Source organism: Salvelinus alpinus, chromosome 4, assembly GCF_045679555.1.
Source record: "Salvelinus alpinus chromosome 4, SLU_Salpinus.1, whole genome shotgun sequence".
Classification (NCBI taxonomy): domain Eukaryota; kingdom Metazoa; phylum Chordata; class Actinopteri; order Salmoniformes; family Salmonidae; genus Salvelinus; species Salvelinus alpinus.
Genome location: NC_092089.1, coordinates 41,992,955 through 42,009,809, shown reverse-complemented (window position 1 = coordinate 42,009,809; position 16,855 = coordinate 41,992,955). Strand labels below are relative to the sequence as shown.

Genomic DNA, 16,855 nt, shown 5'->3' with positions numbered 1-16,855 from the left:
TCGCCACACATTCAGATGCCTCAACATGACCTAAGAAACGCTCTGACATTCTAAAGCAGTAGATGCAGGGGGAAAAAATGTCCATTAAACTACCATATACAGTATTCCATTCAAATATACATTGACGATGATGGGCACATCAGGGACATTTCAAACAGGGAAATCAGTTACAGGAGAATGACGATCCACCTCGGCAGTTCCACACTGACAACACGTTCTTCAAATGACTATCAAATCAAACCAATTAAGGACTCCAACCAACATCCAACCGACATGGCTAGTTAGTAACTGCTAGAGATCCATACATACCCATTGGTAGTGAGGCAAAGCCAGCGAGTTCAAAAGCTGAGTCACCGGACCTGAGTTTTTATTGTTCTCCATAATTCTGTCCTCTGTCCTCTTCTCCTTCATACTCTGATGCTCCTGATGCTGAATCTAATCCATCGACGCGACACAAGGTTAACTTAACACTGAACCACACTGACCTGAGGTAACACGCAGGCCCACCTACTCTCATATCCCTCCGCCCGATGGCCCTACAATGGTATCTAGGCACTATATACCAGAGCCAAAGCACTCCCTTCCTTGTCTACTGTACCAGCTGTGCCTTCTCCAAGAAGAGGCTGGAGATATGACACTGACACAGAGAGTGGTACAGCTAGTGGGAGGCTGACACACTCGTTGACGCGTCGCCGACACACAACTCCACTCTGTCATTGCCTCTCATAGATCTCACAACACCAGGCGAAGAGGCAGAGAGCGAGAGAAAGAAAGACAAAGTGAGGGAGGCAGAGAAAGAGAGGGAGAGAAAGAGAGAGTTGACTGTGAGTGATTGTGCCCTGCATTAAAGGAACCATGGCCCATTAGTGGACATGAGAGGACACAAGGACTCTCCCTCATCACCTCTCTGTGACCTTGACTGACCCTCTCTGTGTTGTTTTCTGTACCCTGACAGAACCAGAGCTACACTGTGTCAGGAAGGACACTTACAGAAAGGGACATACTATGCATGTCTTCCAAATGTCACCATATTCCTTTTGCTGTGCATTATTTTTGACCAGGAGTGCACTATAAAGGGAATAGGGTAGCATTTGACTCAACCACTGTGGCTAAGTCAATTTGAACCTAATTCCTTGAATTAGGAGCATAGCTGCATAGAGCAGAATAACTGCAAGTCCAGCTTTGGCAGGGAAACATGGTCCCTAAAGAGGCAGAGTGTTTGTGTGAGAGAATATAGCTCTGACTGTGAGTAGGAGTGATATCCTTCTGTGCTGTTATTGCCTGATACAATCACACTATCTGTTCCTTCCTGAAGAAGAGCCATGTTTCTCATGTTCATCTCTGAGATGGAAAGGAAAAGTCTAACGAAAGTTTGGTTTTCAGACAGTCCCTTATCAGGCAACAGGTTCACAGGAAGCCAGTACAAATTAAAATGTCTTGAAATACTAATTTCTAATTTACTTGTCTGGTTGCGGTCTCCCCTAAAAATGACTGGATTTAGAGGCTACAGTTTGAAACGCTGTTGAAAAGACGTCTCTAGAGTCTAACGTGTCAAATGATACTGTGAAGACTTCCGCTGTTCCACAACAGAGACCAACAGCCATCGTTGGTGAAGCCTTAAACTGCAGGGATTGTAGCAGCAGACCATTGTCTTACATCAGACTCCGGAGTTGGCAACGTGTCGTATTTGAATGGCGTAGCTTTTGGAAGGCAATGGGCAGCATATGATGACTCACCTTATCGCTGTCCAGTGTGTTCTGAGAGGTACGGGAGGCGATAGAGATGGTGTCTGGCTGACTGCTGGCATCACCCTGGCTGTCCAGGTCATCTCCATGACTACAGAGGGACAAGAGGAAGAAGACGTCAATCAAGATAGGGCGGGGCAGCTCTCACAATCATATACTGTTGGGGCACTTTAATGTTAGGTTGTGCTGCGGTATTGACGGAACAATAACTGTAATGTATAAAACCAATGTTCAATGCAGTCGGTCCTGTATGGTCCGTAAGAAAGGCTGTGAGAAGTGCTGAGGTTGATACAAGGTGGAGCACTGTACCTTCTGCCCTTGTGTTTGACTGTGGTGGCCTCGGGGATGTGAATAGGCTCCTTCAGGGCTCCTCTCAGGTGGATGGTACGCTCCTGGATCACCTCCCGGATGTGTTTGATCCAGTCCTGCTTGTTCTCTATGCTGGACGCCTGAGGGGACAGACGGACGGACGGTCAAGACAGACGGGCGGGCAGAAAGATCTCAGTCCACACATTCCCAATATTTCGATCTATGATGCAAAACTAACTCTACACTCAGAGCTGTTCAGTCAACACAGTCGACCCTGATGCCTTCATCGATGCGTTCACTGAGTCACAGTAATTATCCCAATGCTTACTATTTTTTACCAGAGTACATGGACAGAACACACAAAGGACATTTTGTCATGTTCCTGTCATTCAGTAAGACCCTTTCAATCGATTACAGTATGTTTCACAATTTAGGAATTCCGAGGAGCCAGTTAAAGGGCCCTTCAGTGCTGTTTGAATGATGTGAATGCGTGGACACACAATTAGCATATGACTCACTCATGTCTTCATGGGAACTATGCAACAATAATCAAGAGTATGCTGCTTTTATATAACGGACAGATTAAAAGATGGGCAGTCTGCCATTATATAATGTGTATAATATATACATAGCATGTGTGTGTGTGTGTGTGCTGTGGCTCACAACGCATCAACGCGCAGATATGTTTCTAAGTGCATGAACTGTTATGCAAATCTTCAAACTTGAACACATAGGCCTGGTAACGCCCACTCAAAGAAATATGTTTTTGTAGGAGTACATTTAGTGGTCATCAAATCTTAGTGGGTTGAACTTAAATCTTTAAAACACACAGTAACACCCACTTAAGGGAATACGTTTTGGGCAAAAGTGTGAGTAAATACATACATATTCATGGTGCTTGACTGTGTGCTGGGTTACTGTTAAGTCATAATGTCCCAGTTACCTTCAGCACCATCTTGTTGTCTGAACTGGGGGTCCTCCCAACCCAGAGAGCAAATTTACACGGATCCCCCTCCACGTGTTCTGTGACACCCAGCTCTGAAGTCTTAGGAGCAGAGACAACACAAAAACAGAGTTAGAGAAAAAACAGGAAAGAAAGAGAGTAAATATAGGGTTGATAAAAATGTATTGACTTGAGATCCGCGCAGGCAACTATTTTGGTAAATCCTTCATTGATGTGAATGGGAGACTTTAATTTAAGTTAAGCGTGCAGATCTCAAGTCTGAGTTCCAGCCATTGTGATGAGAGAGTGGACAGGTTGTGCTTACAAAGAGCTTGCTCTTGTAGAGGTACTTGTTGCGTCCGTTAGAGTCCTTGACCTCCTTGCTGAAGACCAGGGACATCTCAAATAGGAAGAGGTGGCGCTCGCGTCCCTTACGGATCAGAGTCTTGGGATCCCACACCTGGAAGGACTCCTGCAGGATCAGCTCTCCTTGTGAGTCAATATTCCCATCGAACCCTGGAGGGGGAAGAGGAGGAGGAAGAGAGGGGACTGTCAAGTCACTTGATTCAAATAATAATTTCTAAAGCTACACTACAGTGCAAAAGTTTGTGGTCACTTAGAAATGTCCTTGCTTTTGAAAATAAACTCATTTTTTTGTCCATTAAAATAACATAAAATTGATCAGAAATACAGTGTAGACATTGTTAATGTCGTAAATGACTATTGTAGTTGGAAACAGCAGATCCTTAATGGAATATCTACATAGGCATACAGAGGCCCATTATCAGCAACCATCACTCCTGTGTTCCAATGGCACATTGTGTTAGCTAATCCAAGTGTATCATTTTAAGGCTAACTGATCATTAGAAAACCCTTTTGCAATTATTTTAGCACAGCTGAAAACTGTTGATTTCTAGGCAGAGTTCCTCTGTCCAGTGTCTGTGTTCTTTTGCCCATCTTAATATTTTATTTTTATTGCCCAGTCTGAGATATGGCATTTTCTTTGCAACTATGCCTAGAAGGCCAGTATCCCGGAGTCGTCTCTTCGCTGTTGACGCTGAGACTGGTGTTTTGCGGATACTATTTAATGAAGCTGCCAGTTGAGGACTTGTGAGGCGTCTGTTTCTCAAACTAGACACTCTAATGTACTTGTCCTCTTGCTCAGTTGTGCACCGGGGCCTCTCACTCCTCTTTCTATTCTGCTAAGAGACAGTTTTGCTGTTCTGTGAAGGGAGTAGTACACAGCGTTGTACGAGATCTTCAGTTTCTTGGCAATTTCTCGCAAGGAATAGCCTTCATTTCTCAGAACAAGAATAGACTGACGAGTTTCAGAAGAAAGTTCTTTGTTTCTAGCCATTTTGAGCCTGTAATCGAAACCACCAATGCTGATGCTGTCAGATACTCAACTAGTCTAAAGAAGGCCAGCTTCATTGCTTCTTTAATCAGAACAACAGTTTTCAGCTGTGCTAACATAATTGCAAAAGGGTTTTCTAATGATCAATTAGCCTTCTTTTTTTTATTAACTTGGATTAGCTAACCCAACATGCCATTGGAACACAGGAGTGATGGTTGCTGATAATGGGCCTCTGTACGCCTATGTAGATATTCCATAAGAAATCTGCCGTTTCCAGCTACAATAGTAATTTACAACATTAACAATGTCTACACTGTATTTCTGATCAATTTGATGTTATTTTAATGTACAAAAAATATGCTTTTCTTTCAAAAACAAGGACATTTCTAGGTGACCCCAAACTTTTGAATGGTAGTGTATATTCCATGAAAGCGTCCTGTGAATTAGCCCAGCCTGTTCGACTAGGAGCTAAAAGAAATGTCCAGGAAGTCAAGGCCTAGTCCCCCTACTACTGATAAAAGGGGAAACCCTTAGCTAGTTCTATGTATATTTACTCCTACCGTCCATCATGCTGAGGTGCATGGCATCGTTGGCTCTCTTGGGGACACTGAGCATCACCTCCAGACCATCCTTGATCTCCCCCTTCCCCTCCTCACAGCAGGTCAGCAGCTCCTAAAGAGGAAACGCAAACACACACAGAGAGAGAGAGAGAAACAAACACAAAACTTCAGTTGCATTTCACAAACCTCAAGGTCCAACGAAAGATAAAGGCTGTACAGGACTGTGTTCCATGCAAGATGCAGTTTAGCTTCCAACACTGTAGCTTTGTTGACAACTAGCGATGTGTTCTACAATAAACAAGATCATTATACAAGCTAGATTACAGAGGGTGAGAGAACAGAGGGCGCACCAGAACCTCCTGTGCTGTATGTTACATACTTATTACAGAGAGTCGTCTAGCGACTGTTTCTGTTTGGCCAGTGTACAGTACCTTGAGAAGCAGCTGATACTTGGTTATTCTCTGGACAGGCTTGATGAGGTATGAGGATATGGAGTTGGCCAGCCGGTGCCTCTGTTGAATTTCCTGGAAACCAAAAGACAGAGACGTCTTAAAGGGCACAGAGAAGCCGAGGCAGCAGCCGCCAGCGTAATCCTGCTCCTAGACCTAGACAGACAGCACTGATGGAGATACCCCTCTCCTCAGAGCTGGAGGTCACTGACAGCAACGTAAGGTCAATCTTCTGTGAGTATGCTTCATCTACCCCTCTTCCTCCCTCCTGTACTACCACCACAACTCCTGTTAAGATCAGCCTCACTGCCAAACACCCAGAAATCACCCAGATAAGCCAGATTTGGAGGCTACCGTCATAACTGATATACCAGCATAATATTGCTTCTTTGCATTTATTCAAAACTATTAGCATAAATAGTACTTCAAAGGATCTGATTCAAAAGACCATATAATAAGACCTCACAGAATTTGATTAGTGGTTCAACATTTGATGTATTAAGTAGTATAGCATGCCTAAGTTGGTACTCATCTACACGTACATCAAAATAGGGCCCTGCATGCTCCAGAATGAGCTGGGTAGAGTCTGGTTTGTTCTTGCAGTAGTTCACATACATCTGGAACTTATCTGCCTGCAAAATGGACACACAAATGTTAAGAGACACAATATTCCAGCAACATCTCAGCCATGTCAACCTATGTCAGTGTTGTAAGCTGGCTTGTCCAGACAGTGAGACACTCACCCAGGTGACAAAGCAATGGCCCACATCCTCAGGTAGCTGTTCGTATTTCTCCAACTCCTTCAGGAAGATGCTGTACAGAAAGGGAGAGATCAGGGTTGTATTAACTAGGATCCGAACAGAACTAAACCGGGCAAAACGAGGAGGAACTACCCGAACTTGTCCAATAAGAAACACTTGTTTTCATTTTTATTCATGGTGTGTACTAATGAATAGGACCCAGGTTGAGTTACTATAGACAGGCCATAGGTTGACCACTCCAGTGCATCTAGAAGGCAATGGGAGTCCGGTGTGGGTAACTCCAGTACAGAACACTAACTTGTGGTGGAACTCGTAGAGGTCCAGCATGTTGCCAAAGATGATGTGCTCTTTGTTGACGATGCCTGGAGGGATCTCCTCAACACCGCTGGTCATCTCCCACAGGTAGGTCTGGAAACCACACAGAGAACAACACATCATCTTTACCTGGTTGTATTCCTGACATTTCTACAACCAGAAAACCACCAGATGACAAACTAAAACTAAACCAGATCAATCAAGCATACCTTTTGCATTGCCCCTGGGCCTTGGCTTAATGTTTTCCTTTCAAAAAGTCAACCCCTTAGGGGCCACTGTATAAAGTCTGTCAGTAAACGAGTGTGAATATGCCACAAGTTGAATGGAGTGGTGGTTTCTCAGTACTTACATCTGTACACTCCCGCAGGTCTCTGACGTAGGCCTTCTCTGTCTGAATGAGCTCTGCCATTATGAACCTGGAAAAAAAAAACATTCAACTTGTGGGAACTGCAGCAAAGAGAGAGAGAGAGAGAGAGAGAGAGAGAGAGAGAGAGAGAGAGAGAGAGAGAGAGAGAGAGAGAGAGAGAGAGAGAGAGAGAGAGAGAGAGAGAGAGAGAGAGAGAGAGAGAGAGAGAGAGAGAGAGAGAGAGAGAGAGAGAGAGAGAGAGAGAGAGAGAGAGAGAAAATGGCTTTTGTTTGGGTCTGTTTTGTGTGAGTCAGGGGCATAGACAAATGTCACATGTGACACAGCAGTGGTTTCCTCTTTTCGGAGGAAAGGAAAAAGTTGGGAACCACTGATATATTCTACGTCCCAAATGGCACCCTATTTCCTATATAGTGCACTACATTTGACTAAGGCTCTGGTCAAAAGAAGTGCACTATTTAGTGAATCGGGTTCCATTTGGGATGCAGATATACAGTACAGTAAAACCCCTGAAAAATATTGTTTTATTGTCAAATACACCAGATAGGTGCAGTGAAATGTGTTGTTTTACAAAGTCAGCCATAGTAGTACGGTGCCCTTGGAGCAAATTAGGGTTAAGTGCATTGCTCAAGGGCACATAGACTTTTCACCTTGTCGGTTCGGGTATTCAAACCAGCAACCTTTCGGTTACTGGCACAATGCTCTTACTGCTAGGCTATCTGCTGCTCTTTAAGGTGATAAAGGGAAAAGGGGAAGAGAATGAGAATGCTCTAGCTGCTATGCAGTTTGAGGTGATAGCATGACCTTATTCTCATGGTGATAGTTTGACCTTATTCTCATGGTGATAGTATGACCTTATTCTCATGGTGATAGTTTGACCTTATTCTCATGGTGATAGTATGACCTTATTCTCATGGTGATAGTTTGACCTTATTCTCATGGTGATAGTATGACCTTATTCTCATGGTGATAGTATGACCTTATTCTCATGGTGATAGTATGACCTTATTCTCATGGTGATAGCATGACCTTATTCTCATGGTGATAGCATGACCTTATTCTCATGGTGATAGCATGACCTTATTCTCATGGTGATAGCATGACCTTATTCTCATGGTGATAGCATGACCTTATTCTCATGGTGATAGTATGACCTTATTCTCATGGTGATAGTATGACCTTATTCTCATGGTGATAGTATGACCTTATTCTCATGGTGATAGCATGACCTTATTCTCATGGTGATAGTATAACCTTATTCTCATGGTGATAGTTTGACCTTATTCTCATGGTGATAGTATGATCTTATTCTCATGGTGATAGCATGACCTTATTCTCATGGTGATAGTATGACCTTATTCTCATGGTGATAGTATGACCTTATTCTCATGGTGATAGTATGACCTTATTCTCATGGTGATAGTATGACCTTATTATCATGGTGATAGCATGACCTTATTCTCATGGTGATAGTATGACCTTATTCTCATGGTGATAGCATGACCTTATTCTCATGGTGATAGCATGACCTTATTCTCATGGTGATAGCATGACCTTATTCTCATGGTGATAGTATGACCTTATTCTCATGGTGATAGTATGACCTTATTCTCATGGTGATAGTATGACCTTATTCTCATGGTGATAGCATGACCTTATTCTCATGGTGATAGTATAACCTTATTCTCATGGTGATAGTTTGACCTTATTCTCATGGTGATAGTATGATCTTATTCTCATGGTGATAGCATGACCTTATTCTCATGGTGATAGTATGACCTTATTCTCATGGTGATAGTATGACCTTATTCTCATGGTGATAGTATGACCTTATTCTCATGGTGATAGTATGACCTTATTCTCATGGTGATAGTATGACCTTATTCTCATGGTGATAGTATGACCTTATTCTCACGGTGATAGTTTGACCTTATTCTCATGGTGATAGTATGACCTTATTCTCATGGTGATAGTATGACCTTATTCTCATGGTGATAGTTTGACCTTATTCTCATGGTGACGGTATGACCTTATTCTCATGGTGATAGTATGACCTTATTCTCATGGTGATAGTATGACCTTATTCTCATGGTGATAGTATGACCTTATTCTCATGGTGATAGTATGACCTTTTATCATGGTGATAGCATGACCTTATTCTCATGGTGATAGTATGACCTTATTCTCATGGTGATAGTATGACCTTATTCTCACGGTGATAGTTTGACCTTATTCTCATGGTGATAGTATGACCTTATTCTCATGGTGATAGTTTGACCTTATTCTCACGGTGATAGTTTGACCTTATTCTCATGGTGATAGTATGACCTTATTCTCATGGTGATAGTATGACCTTATTCTCATGGTGATAGTTTGACCTTATTCTCATGGTGATAGTTTGACCTTATTCTCATGGTGACGGTATGACCTTATTCTCATGGTGATAGTATGACCTTATTCTCATGGTGATAGTATGACCTTATTCTCATGGTGATAGTATGACCTTATTCTCATGGTGATAGTATGACCTTATTCTCATGGTGATAGTATGACCTTATTCTCATGGTGATAGTTTGACCTTATTCTCATGGTGACGGTATGACCTTATTCTCATGGTGATAGTATGACCTTATTCTCATGGTGATAGTATGACCTTATTCTCATGGTGATAGTTTGACCTTATTCTCATGGTGATAGTATGACCTTATTCTCATGGTGATAGTATGACCTTATTTTCATTTCAATTTAGCATGCCCTAAATTTGTAAGTCTTACACAGAGCAACATCAAACACTAAGTCCCAAAAGGAAAGGGCAACTAAATACAAGTAGCTCAGACTTTTTCGACGGCCTCATTATTTCAATAACCTTCTAGTGGCTCTGACTTTGAAGTTAGATACAGTATGTCATATATATATATTTTTTTATCTGAATACTAATTATCAGATTTCATGAAAATATCTTCAATGAAATAAATGTTAAGTGTTAGACAATACTAATGTTAATTACTGCAGTATGAATACGTAAAATATTTCAGTCACCCGGCGCAAACTTTCCTGTCTGGTATTCCCAACTGCTAGTGCTTTGAATAACAATGATGCTTCTCCACCAAACTGTGTAACCACTGTGTATGTGAATGCTTACTCTTTCCTCCTGGCAGACTTCCTCTTCTCCTCATTGAGTTCGTGGGCAGCATCCCTCAGCTTGACCTCTGACCCTGGGACGCTGGCGGGGATGATGTCCAGCTGCAGCCCTTTACTCTGTAGGACAGACAGGGGACTTTACGAGGCACCGCCCGCCGAGGGGACACGGGCACAGACACACACAGATACAGACTCACGCACAGACACAGAGACACACACTCTCACACATGAGCGTGAGCACGCAAATACACACACTCACCACCTTTCATCTGTTTCAAACACACACACACAACCTCCCCCTCCCACACATACACCATCTTCCATCTCAACCCTCCACTCCAACATTCCTCCACCCTGTCCTCCAGTACTCACGGCCTTGTTGGAGTCAGAGGATACGATGCCCAGTGCTTTCTCCAGACAGGACCGGTACTTGTCCATGCGGAGGGAGAAGTCTCTGTAGCGCTTGTCCACAGAGGTGACCCATTTCTTTATCTCCAGCGCATGGGCGTGCCCTTTGTCACAAAAGCCATCGGCCAGCTGGATCAACAGTTTCACCCTCTCTTTGGTTTGCTGTCAATACAAAGAAAGAGAGAGAGAGTGAAAAAGAGAATGAACGGGGGCTGTGGGGCGCGCGCGTGTGTGTGTGTGTGTGTGTGTGTGGGTGTCAACCCCGTGAGCCAAATCCCACTGTGCCAGAGGTTCATGACTACAATAGAGTTTTCTGCCACACAATAACTCAGGAGGCCAGAACATCAGGGACAATGGGCTGCCCTGTGACTGGGCCTCATAGATACAGCATCATAATACCTAGCACAGGGCCGCAAACAGGGCAGGGCAGCAAAACACACTACACGGCAGGGTCCCAAATGGCACCCTACTCCCTAATATAGTGCACTACTTTTGACCAGGGTACATAGTGCTCTGGTCAAATGTAGTAGGTGGGGAAGAGGGTGTCATTTGGGACGCGTACACGCAGATGGCCAGTACCCTGCACAACCTAAACAGATCCTAGACAGCCCTATGCGGAGTATGTATGGGACAGGTTGACTGACACTAGTCACTTTACATCTCAACACACTGGCTAAGGTTCTTACAGGCGTCACAGTCTAAACAACCCATACAGTCTGATTCAGAACTACAAAGGTTATACAATACATAGATTACATCCAGTAGATGCCATTTGATTGAGTGAGGTGGTGTTTGATAGTGTTGTACACTGCTGGAGGGGACCTTCACCTTGGCTGTGATCTGGAAGTCTTCGTGCTCCTTCAGCAGCTCCTGTGTGTGGTGAATACTGGATCCGGTGGAGGTGTGGGTCGACAGGTAGAACTCTCCCGTGTCGTGGATCCACTCCAGAGCCTGTGGACCAATCACAAGGAGACGAGGGCCAGATCATTTATCTGTCATCACCCTAATGTTTAATTCCTATTCCCTAGCCTTCACCCTTTGAGGAAGTGTGCACTTGTTCACGCCCCCTCATGGACATAAAGCTAGAATCCTTAATTGAAACAATATCAAAGCGGACTCCCTGCCCCTGTTTTGCTAAACAACTGAGGGATGGGGCTAGAGAAATGTAACCACTCTCAAATTCATAGACAGAGCTATGGATGCAAGGACTGACCATCCATGATATCTAACGTATAGTTTTAACCATGTTTAGAGGCTATACAGTATTTGTTTACAAGTAAGTTGTTTACCAACATTGCAGTAAAACAAGCTTATATTGTGGGTTCCTTACACCATACTATACATTTGACATCTACGCGGGGATAGGAAGTTGCACTCTTCACTGCTGCCTCTCCAGACCAGTGTAATGCTAACACCAGACCACATGGGGGAGCAAACAGTCTACAAACGAGATTTAGTTGTCTGCTCTGCGGCACACATTTGGTCCATCAATCAGCACTGACTAAATGAGAGGAGGCGGTTTGGAGCGACTGAGGACAAGAAAGACACTGCACTACAATAAGCCAGTGTTAAAATGTAGGGCATGTAATTATAGCTGTGGTAACACTACTGTTGTGTTGTTACCAGTCTACCTGGAACGTAATCAGATTTGGAGGCTTTGGTTTGGTCAGCCCTTGGTCAAAACATTAGTCCAACTAGTGCTTAGCTGAGCAGTTTGCACAGGGTTCAACATGGTGGTATGTTATATGACCCGCCATATTGTTATATGTCTACTTTTATAGCTTGTGTGTGACCGTGTTGTTGCAGTCCTGAATGTTACCGTTCTGGTATAGTTCTCCTTGAGGAGCAGCACTGACCTGCTTGGCGCTGCGTTCAAACACCACATACTGCTGACACTGGTCCAGTCTCCTCTTCCTCATTGTCCAGAAGTGCAGCACCCGGTTCTCTCTCTGGAGCAGCTCATTCAAGATGTCTGACAAAACCACAACAGACACGTTATCATTTAAACCATGGCTATGTCACAAGAGGCAAGCTAGTCCTACAGTCTACTACTAAAGCACTAAAGTAGTGCACTATATAGGGAATAGGGGGCTATTTGGGGACACATCCCATCTGTCTAAAAGAAGAGGGCACCTGAAAGGAACACCACAGTAAAGAACGATCTAAGGTGTATTTGATTGGGAAGGGAAAAAAGAGCCACTTACTTTTGACCTGTGTTTCAGGAGCCTTGACGTGAGACAGCATCCCTGGCATGTTGACACTGTTTCTGTGCAGGTACTTCAGGAAGACGTCAGCGTTCCGCCTTGCTAGTGTACAAGCCTTGAGGAAGGCCTCCTTCTGCTCCAGGTGTTTGCTGATCATGGGTGTGACATGGTCTGACTCACTGTTCGGGCCCAGTTTATCAGCTCCCCCACACCAGTCCTCCTCACGCTTATACTCCTGCTCCAGGCTCTCCAGCACACTGCACACCTACAGAGCAGCACACAGCACAGGTCAAAACTACACTGCCCACAATGCACCAGCGAGCCCAAGCTAAGTACATGGACACAAATACATGGCAAACTGCAGTGTAATACCATATAATACCACCCTATCTAGAGTGGTTAATATACCCTAATCTGGGCCATGTTACTGGGCTAGGGGCCAATGGGCCTTCTCTGGCGGGTTGCCATGGAAACAGTTAGCGATGTCCCACCCACCTGCTCGGAGGTCTTGTAGAAGGCTACAGAGGCGTTGACCAGTTTGAGCCGGTCCTCCATCTTGAGCATGAGCTGCTGCCAGTGGTCGGCCACCTTCTCTGCACAGTCCCGGATCATGTCCATGTCGTAGTGGTTGGCTTGGAGTAGGGCCTCGGCCTTCTGCTGCACCTGCAATGCACTCTGGTGGGTTTTCTGAGGAGAGGGAGCGCGAGAGGGAGGGAGGTGATTAATTAAAGTGTTTCCACTTCATAAATATTGTTCACATTAACATCTTCAAATTTTCACAAGAACACGGAGGAATGTGATTGGAGGCTACAGCTACAGGAAATGAGTCTGAGTGTTACATACTGTGTGAGTCTTCTGCTACCATGACTGTTAACACACCACAGCATTAGACAATATCATTACAATCCCATAATCAAATCGATCTAGTAACTGGGACTAATAATCTCCAACAGGGTTTTTTCCTCTCCTTCCACAGTGAGTAGATGACTCCAGAAACCTGCCTGCATAATCTCAGCCCTGCAGAATGTAGTCCTTTATACAGTACGGCTGCATTTAAAATGAGCCCTGCTCAGAAGAGTTCAAAGGAAACATGTTCTGGGGTGAAAACAGGGGCCTGTTTCTGGTGAAATCAGAGAGGGGGATGATATATGACCAATAGAGGATGAAAAGAGGAGTGGGGGAGGTTCGGGTTTTTACTGAGGTGTGTAGGAGGAGGGTAGAAGGAAGGAGAAGAGGAGAAGGAGAATGAGAGAAGAAGGAGAGGAGAGGAGTACGAGGGGGATGGAGATGAGGAAAATAATAAGAATTTGCTGGGTGTTTATATTTGTCCTATTTCACACATGTACAAGTCTGAATTAATACGCATGTTTGAATCGGAAGTGTGTTTTTTACATATCCCACTCTCCCTGAGTCATCCTCGGAGAGTGGGGTCATGGCCAGGGTCACGGAGGGAGGAAAAGAGGAGGAGGAAGAGAAGGAGTGGAGAGGGATGGAGAAGAAGAGGAATACATGAGAGAGATGGAACAGAGAGTTACCTCTATGGCATGTTGGAATTGCTCGTGTTCCTTCTGTAGCTGTTCTGCCTCCTGTAGAGAGCTGGCTGTGATCAGACCTGCATTCAGCATGGACTCTCCATTACGGATCCAACCCAGCACCTGAAACACACACGCACGCACACACACACGCACGCACGCACACACACACGAAGAGAGAATCAGTAATGGGTCAGACGAAGATAAACAGTCACACACACAGCCCCTACATTAACCACAGACACGTTGATAATGGACATGATAATCATCATCACAGATAAGCACAACCTCCAGTATACAGGCCTAACCCACCATGTTGTCACCACCCTGAGACACACACACAAGGGAATACATCAAGCGTCAGGGCAAGGTCAAGTCAGCTGTGACGCGTCACCCTCGACACTTTCGCCTCCCCACCTCTCCCCCTCCCACCCTCCTCTTTGTCCACACAGGGACGGCCTGCCAGAGGCCCCAGGGAGGATTCCACACCGTCTCCTCCTCCGGGCTCCGCTCTGAGTCAGCACTGCACACCTGCTGTGTATCTGACACATGCTCTGTGCTATCACTGCTGCCAAACTCCTAGCTCAGCATAGCGGCTGTGTGAGGGAAGAGGCTAAACGCTGCTCAGTGAGTAACAGACAGACAGAACACCTACTGCTGTATTCTGCCTGGCCTGCTCTCTCAGCTTATAGCCACAAAAAACACACATAGGCCTCTCTTCCCTTCCAGGACACGGGTAATCTCTCGCTCTACAACAATGACCGAATGAGGAAAATGAAATAAATGAATAAACAGAATAAGATTAACAGATGATGCTCCTGCTGGCCTAGTTTCTCTTTTTCCTCATTTTCGGGCCGTTGGTCATCTCTAAAGAACTGCTCTACTTTCCCAGCACACATTGCAGTGTTTCAGTCTTTCAGAGAGCGACTGCTGGCCAGTTGAGTTCAGATAGAATAGAACAGAAGAAAGATGTTGTGTGCTATTAAGGCAGAGAAGAGATGCTAACTGATATATGTATTGGCCTTTGAGAGTTTATCTATCTTAACTGTCTTTTTATTTGTATTTTATTTGAAGAAGATCTGGGTTCCAATCCCCTTACGCATTTGATTGACAGGACAGGTGTAAGTACAGAGTGGGAGATAGACATGGAGAGGGGTACAGAAAGTGGTTAAGGGCACAGACAGTCGGGGCTCGAACCCCTGTTGCCAAGGGGACAGGTGTGGTCTGGATAATAGACAGCCACACCAGACTCCGAAATGAAAGTGGCTCAGTGAAGATATTCTAGAATATACTGTAAATGGTCAATGCCATAAGTCATGACCATATCGACTGGTCTCATATTTCCCGTTGTACAATCTAAGAGAATCAACCCCGCAGATGTCAATACATCTGCTTGGAAAAGCATTTCACGCTTAATATTACATGCACAGAAAGCAATCTATTCATAATCACGTGCTCTTCACATAATAATACACCTTCACTTATTTCACAACAACTGCATCTCATGGTTGTCATCCCACATTCACTATTGTACTTGGAAAGAGAAAAAGAAAGAACGAAAGAGAAAGAGACAGAAAGACGGTGTGTGAGTAAGGGAGTGAGAGAGGGTGCAAATGAAAGAGAGAAAAAGTGAGAAAGCGAGTGTGAGAGAGAGAGAGAGAGAGAGAGAGAGAGAGAGAGAGAGAGAGAGAGAGAGAGAGAGAGAGAGAGAGAGAGAGAGAGAGAGAGAGAGAGAGAGAAAGACCACAAGTGAGAGCAAAAGTCAAAAGTAAGAGAGAGGGAGAGAACACAAATAGGAGAGAGAGAGAACACAAGTAGGAAAGAGAGAACACAAGTAGGAAAGAGAGAACACAAGTAGGAGAGAGAGAGAACACAAGTAGGAGAGAGAGAGATAACACAAGTAGGAGAGAGTGAGAGAGAACACAAGTAGAAGAGAGAAAGAGAGAGAATGACGTATGTTTACCTGTTTGACCTCGGCCTGAAGGTGGCGTAGCTGGACACACTGTTCCAGATGCCTCCTGTGCTGCTCGGCCGCCACGTCCAGCTCCTGCTGCTTCTCATGGAGGAACTCCAGCAGGTCCTGAACACGAGTAGCCATGTCCACATCCCTGTCACACAGCAACTCCACACCTGGACAGAGAGAGAGGGGGGGAGAGAGAAAGAGAGAGAGAAACAGAGAGGGAGACAGAGAAGGAGAGTGAGAAGGAAGGAGAGAGAGAGAGAGAGAGAGAAACAGAGAGGGAGACAGAGAAGGAGAGTGAGAAGGAAGGAGAGAGAGAGAGCTCATCAGCTACTGTAGCAAATCCTGAAAACAACACAAAGAACAAGAGCCATTACACAACCCAAACCTAACAAAAATATTAAAAGAGAGAAGCAAGGTCTCTCTCTCTCTCCTCATACAAGACAATCAGTCTCGACTACATGTAAAAGATTGACAGTTAGGTAAGCATACAGACATACATCAGTAACTCCATATGGCCAGACAGTCAGCCCTTAACATTATATTACTTACATTTCACTCCTGTGTTCCAGACCTGCATTGGGCTGCATGGAGTATAGAGTCTGTGTGTCATAGAAGCACTGTGTGTCTGTCTCTTTGGTGTCCAGGAGAGAACTGCTCTGGGATGCATTCTGATTATGCAAAATCTCCTTAGTGTATGTCGTCATTGACGTGTGTGTGTGTGCCAATACAGCCTGTCGTCCTGCAGCACTGCCTAGTGGTTTTACTCAGCGACATGAGTTCATAGGATTACTGTGAAATCTGCTCGTC

At 44.6% G+C, this 16,855-nt stretch overlaps 1 protein-coding gene across 5 annotated transcripts in view; it reads right to left on the bottom strand.

Annotated features, from left to right (window-relative positions):
* The window catches only part of LOC139573663 (triple functional domain protein-like), a 149,929-nt gene that overhangs the window by 41,987 nt on the left and 91,087 nt on the right, over positions 1 to 16,855 (bottom strand). For all 5 annotated transcript variants that reach the window (XM_071397389.1, XM_071397385.1, XM_071397387.1 and 2 more), the window contains 18 exons: positions 16,049 to 16,215; positions 14,089 to 14,208; positions 13,049 to 13,240; positions 12,554 to 12,818; positions 12,206 to 12,321; positions 11,178 to 11,300; positions 10,314 to 10,511; positions 9,943 to 10,058; positions 6,786 to 6,852; positions 6,420 to 6,529; positions 6,104 to 6,173; positions 5,903 to 5,992; positions 5,343 to 5,435; positions 4,912 to 5,023; positions 3,323 to 3,513; positions 2,998 to 3,099; positions 2,055 to 2,194; positions 1,737 to 1,836 (listed from right to left, as the gene is read on the bottom strand). In XM_071397389.1, coding sequence (XP_071253490.1) covers positions 1,737 to 1,836; positions 2,055 to 2,194; positions 2,998 to 3,099; positions 3,323 to 3,513; positions 4,912 to 5,023; positions 5,343 to 5,435; positions 5,903 to 5,992; positions 6,104 to 6,173; positions 6,420 to 6,529; positions 6,786 to 6,852; positions 9,943 to 10,058; positions 10,314 to 10,511; positions 11,178 to 11,300; positions 12,206 to 12,321; positions 12,554 to 12,818; positions 13,049 to 13,240; positions 14,089 to 14,208; positions 16,049 to 16,215 — 2,372 coding nt within the window. The remainder of the gene's footprint in view (positions 1 to 1,736; positions 1,837 to 2,054; positions 2,195 to 2,997; positions 3,100 to 3,322; positions 3,514 to 4,911; positions 5,024 to 5,342; positions 5,436 to 5,902; positions 5,993 to 6,103; positions 6,174 to 6,419; positions 6,530 to 6,785; positions 6,853 to 9,942; positions 10,059 to 10,313; positions 10,512 to 11,177; positions 11,301 to 12,205; positions 12,322 to 12,553; positions 12,819 to 13,048; positions 13,241 to 14,088; positions 14,209 to 16,048; positions 16,216 to 16,855) is intronic.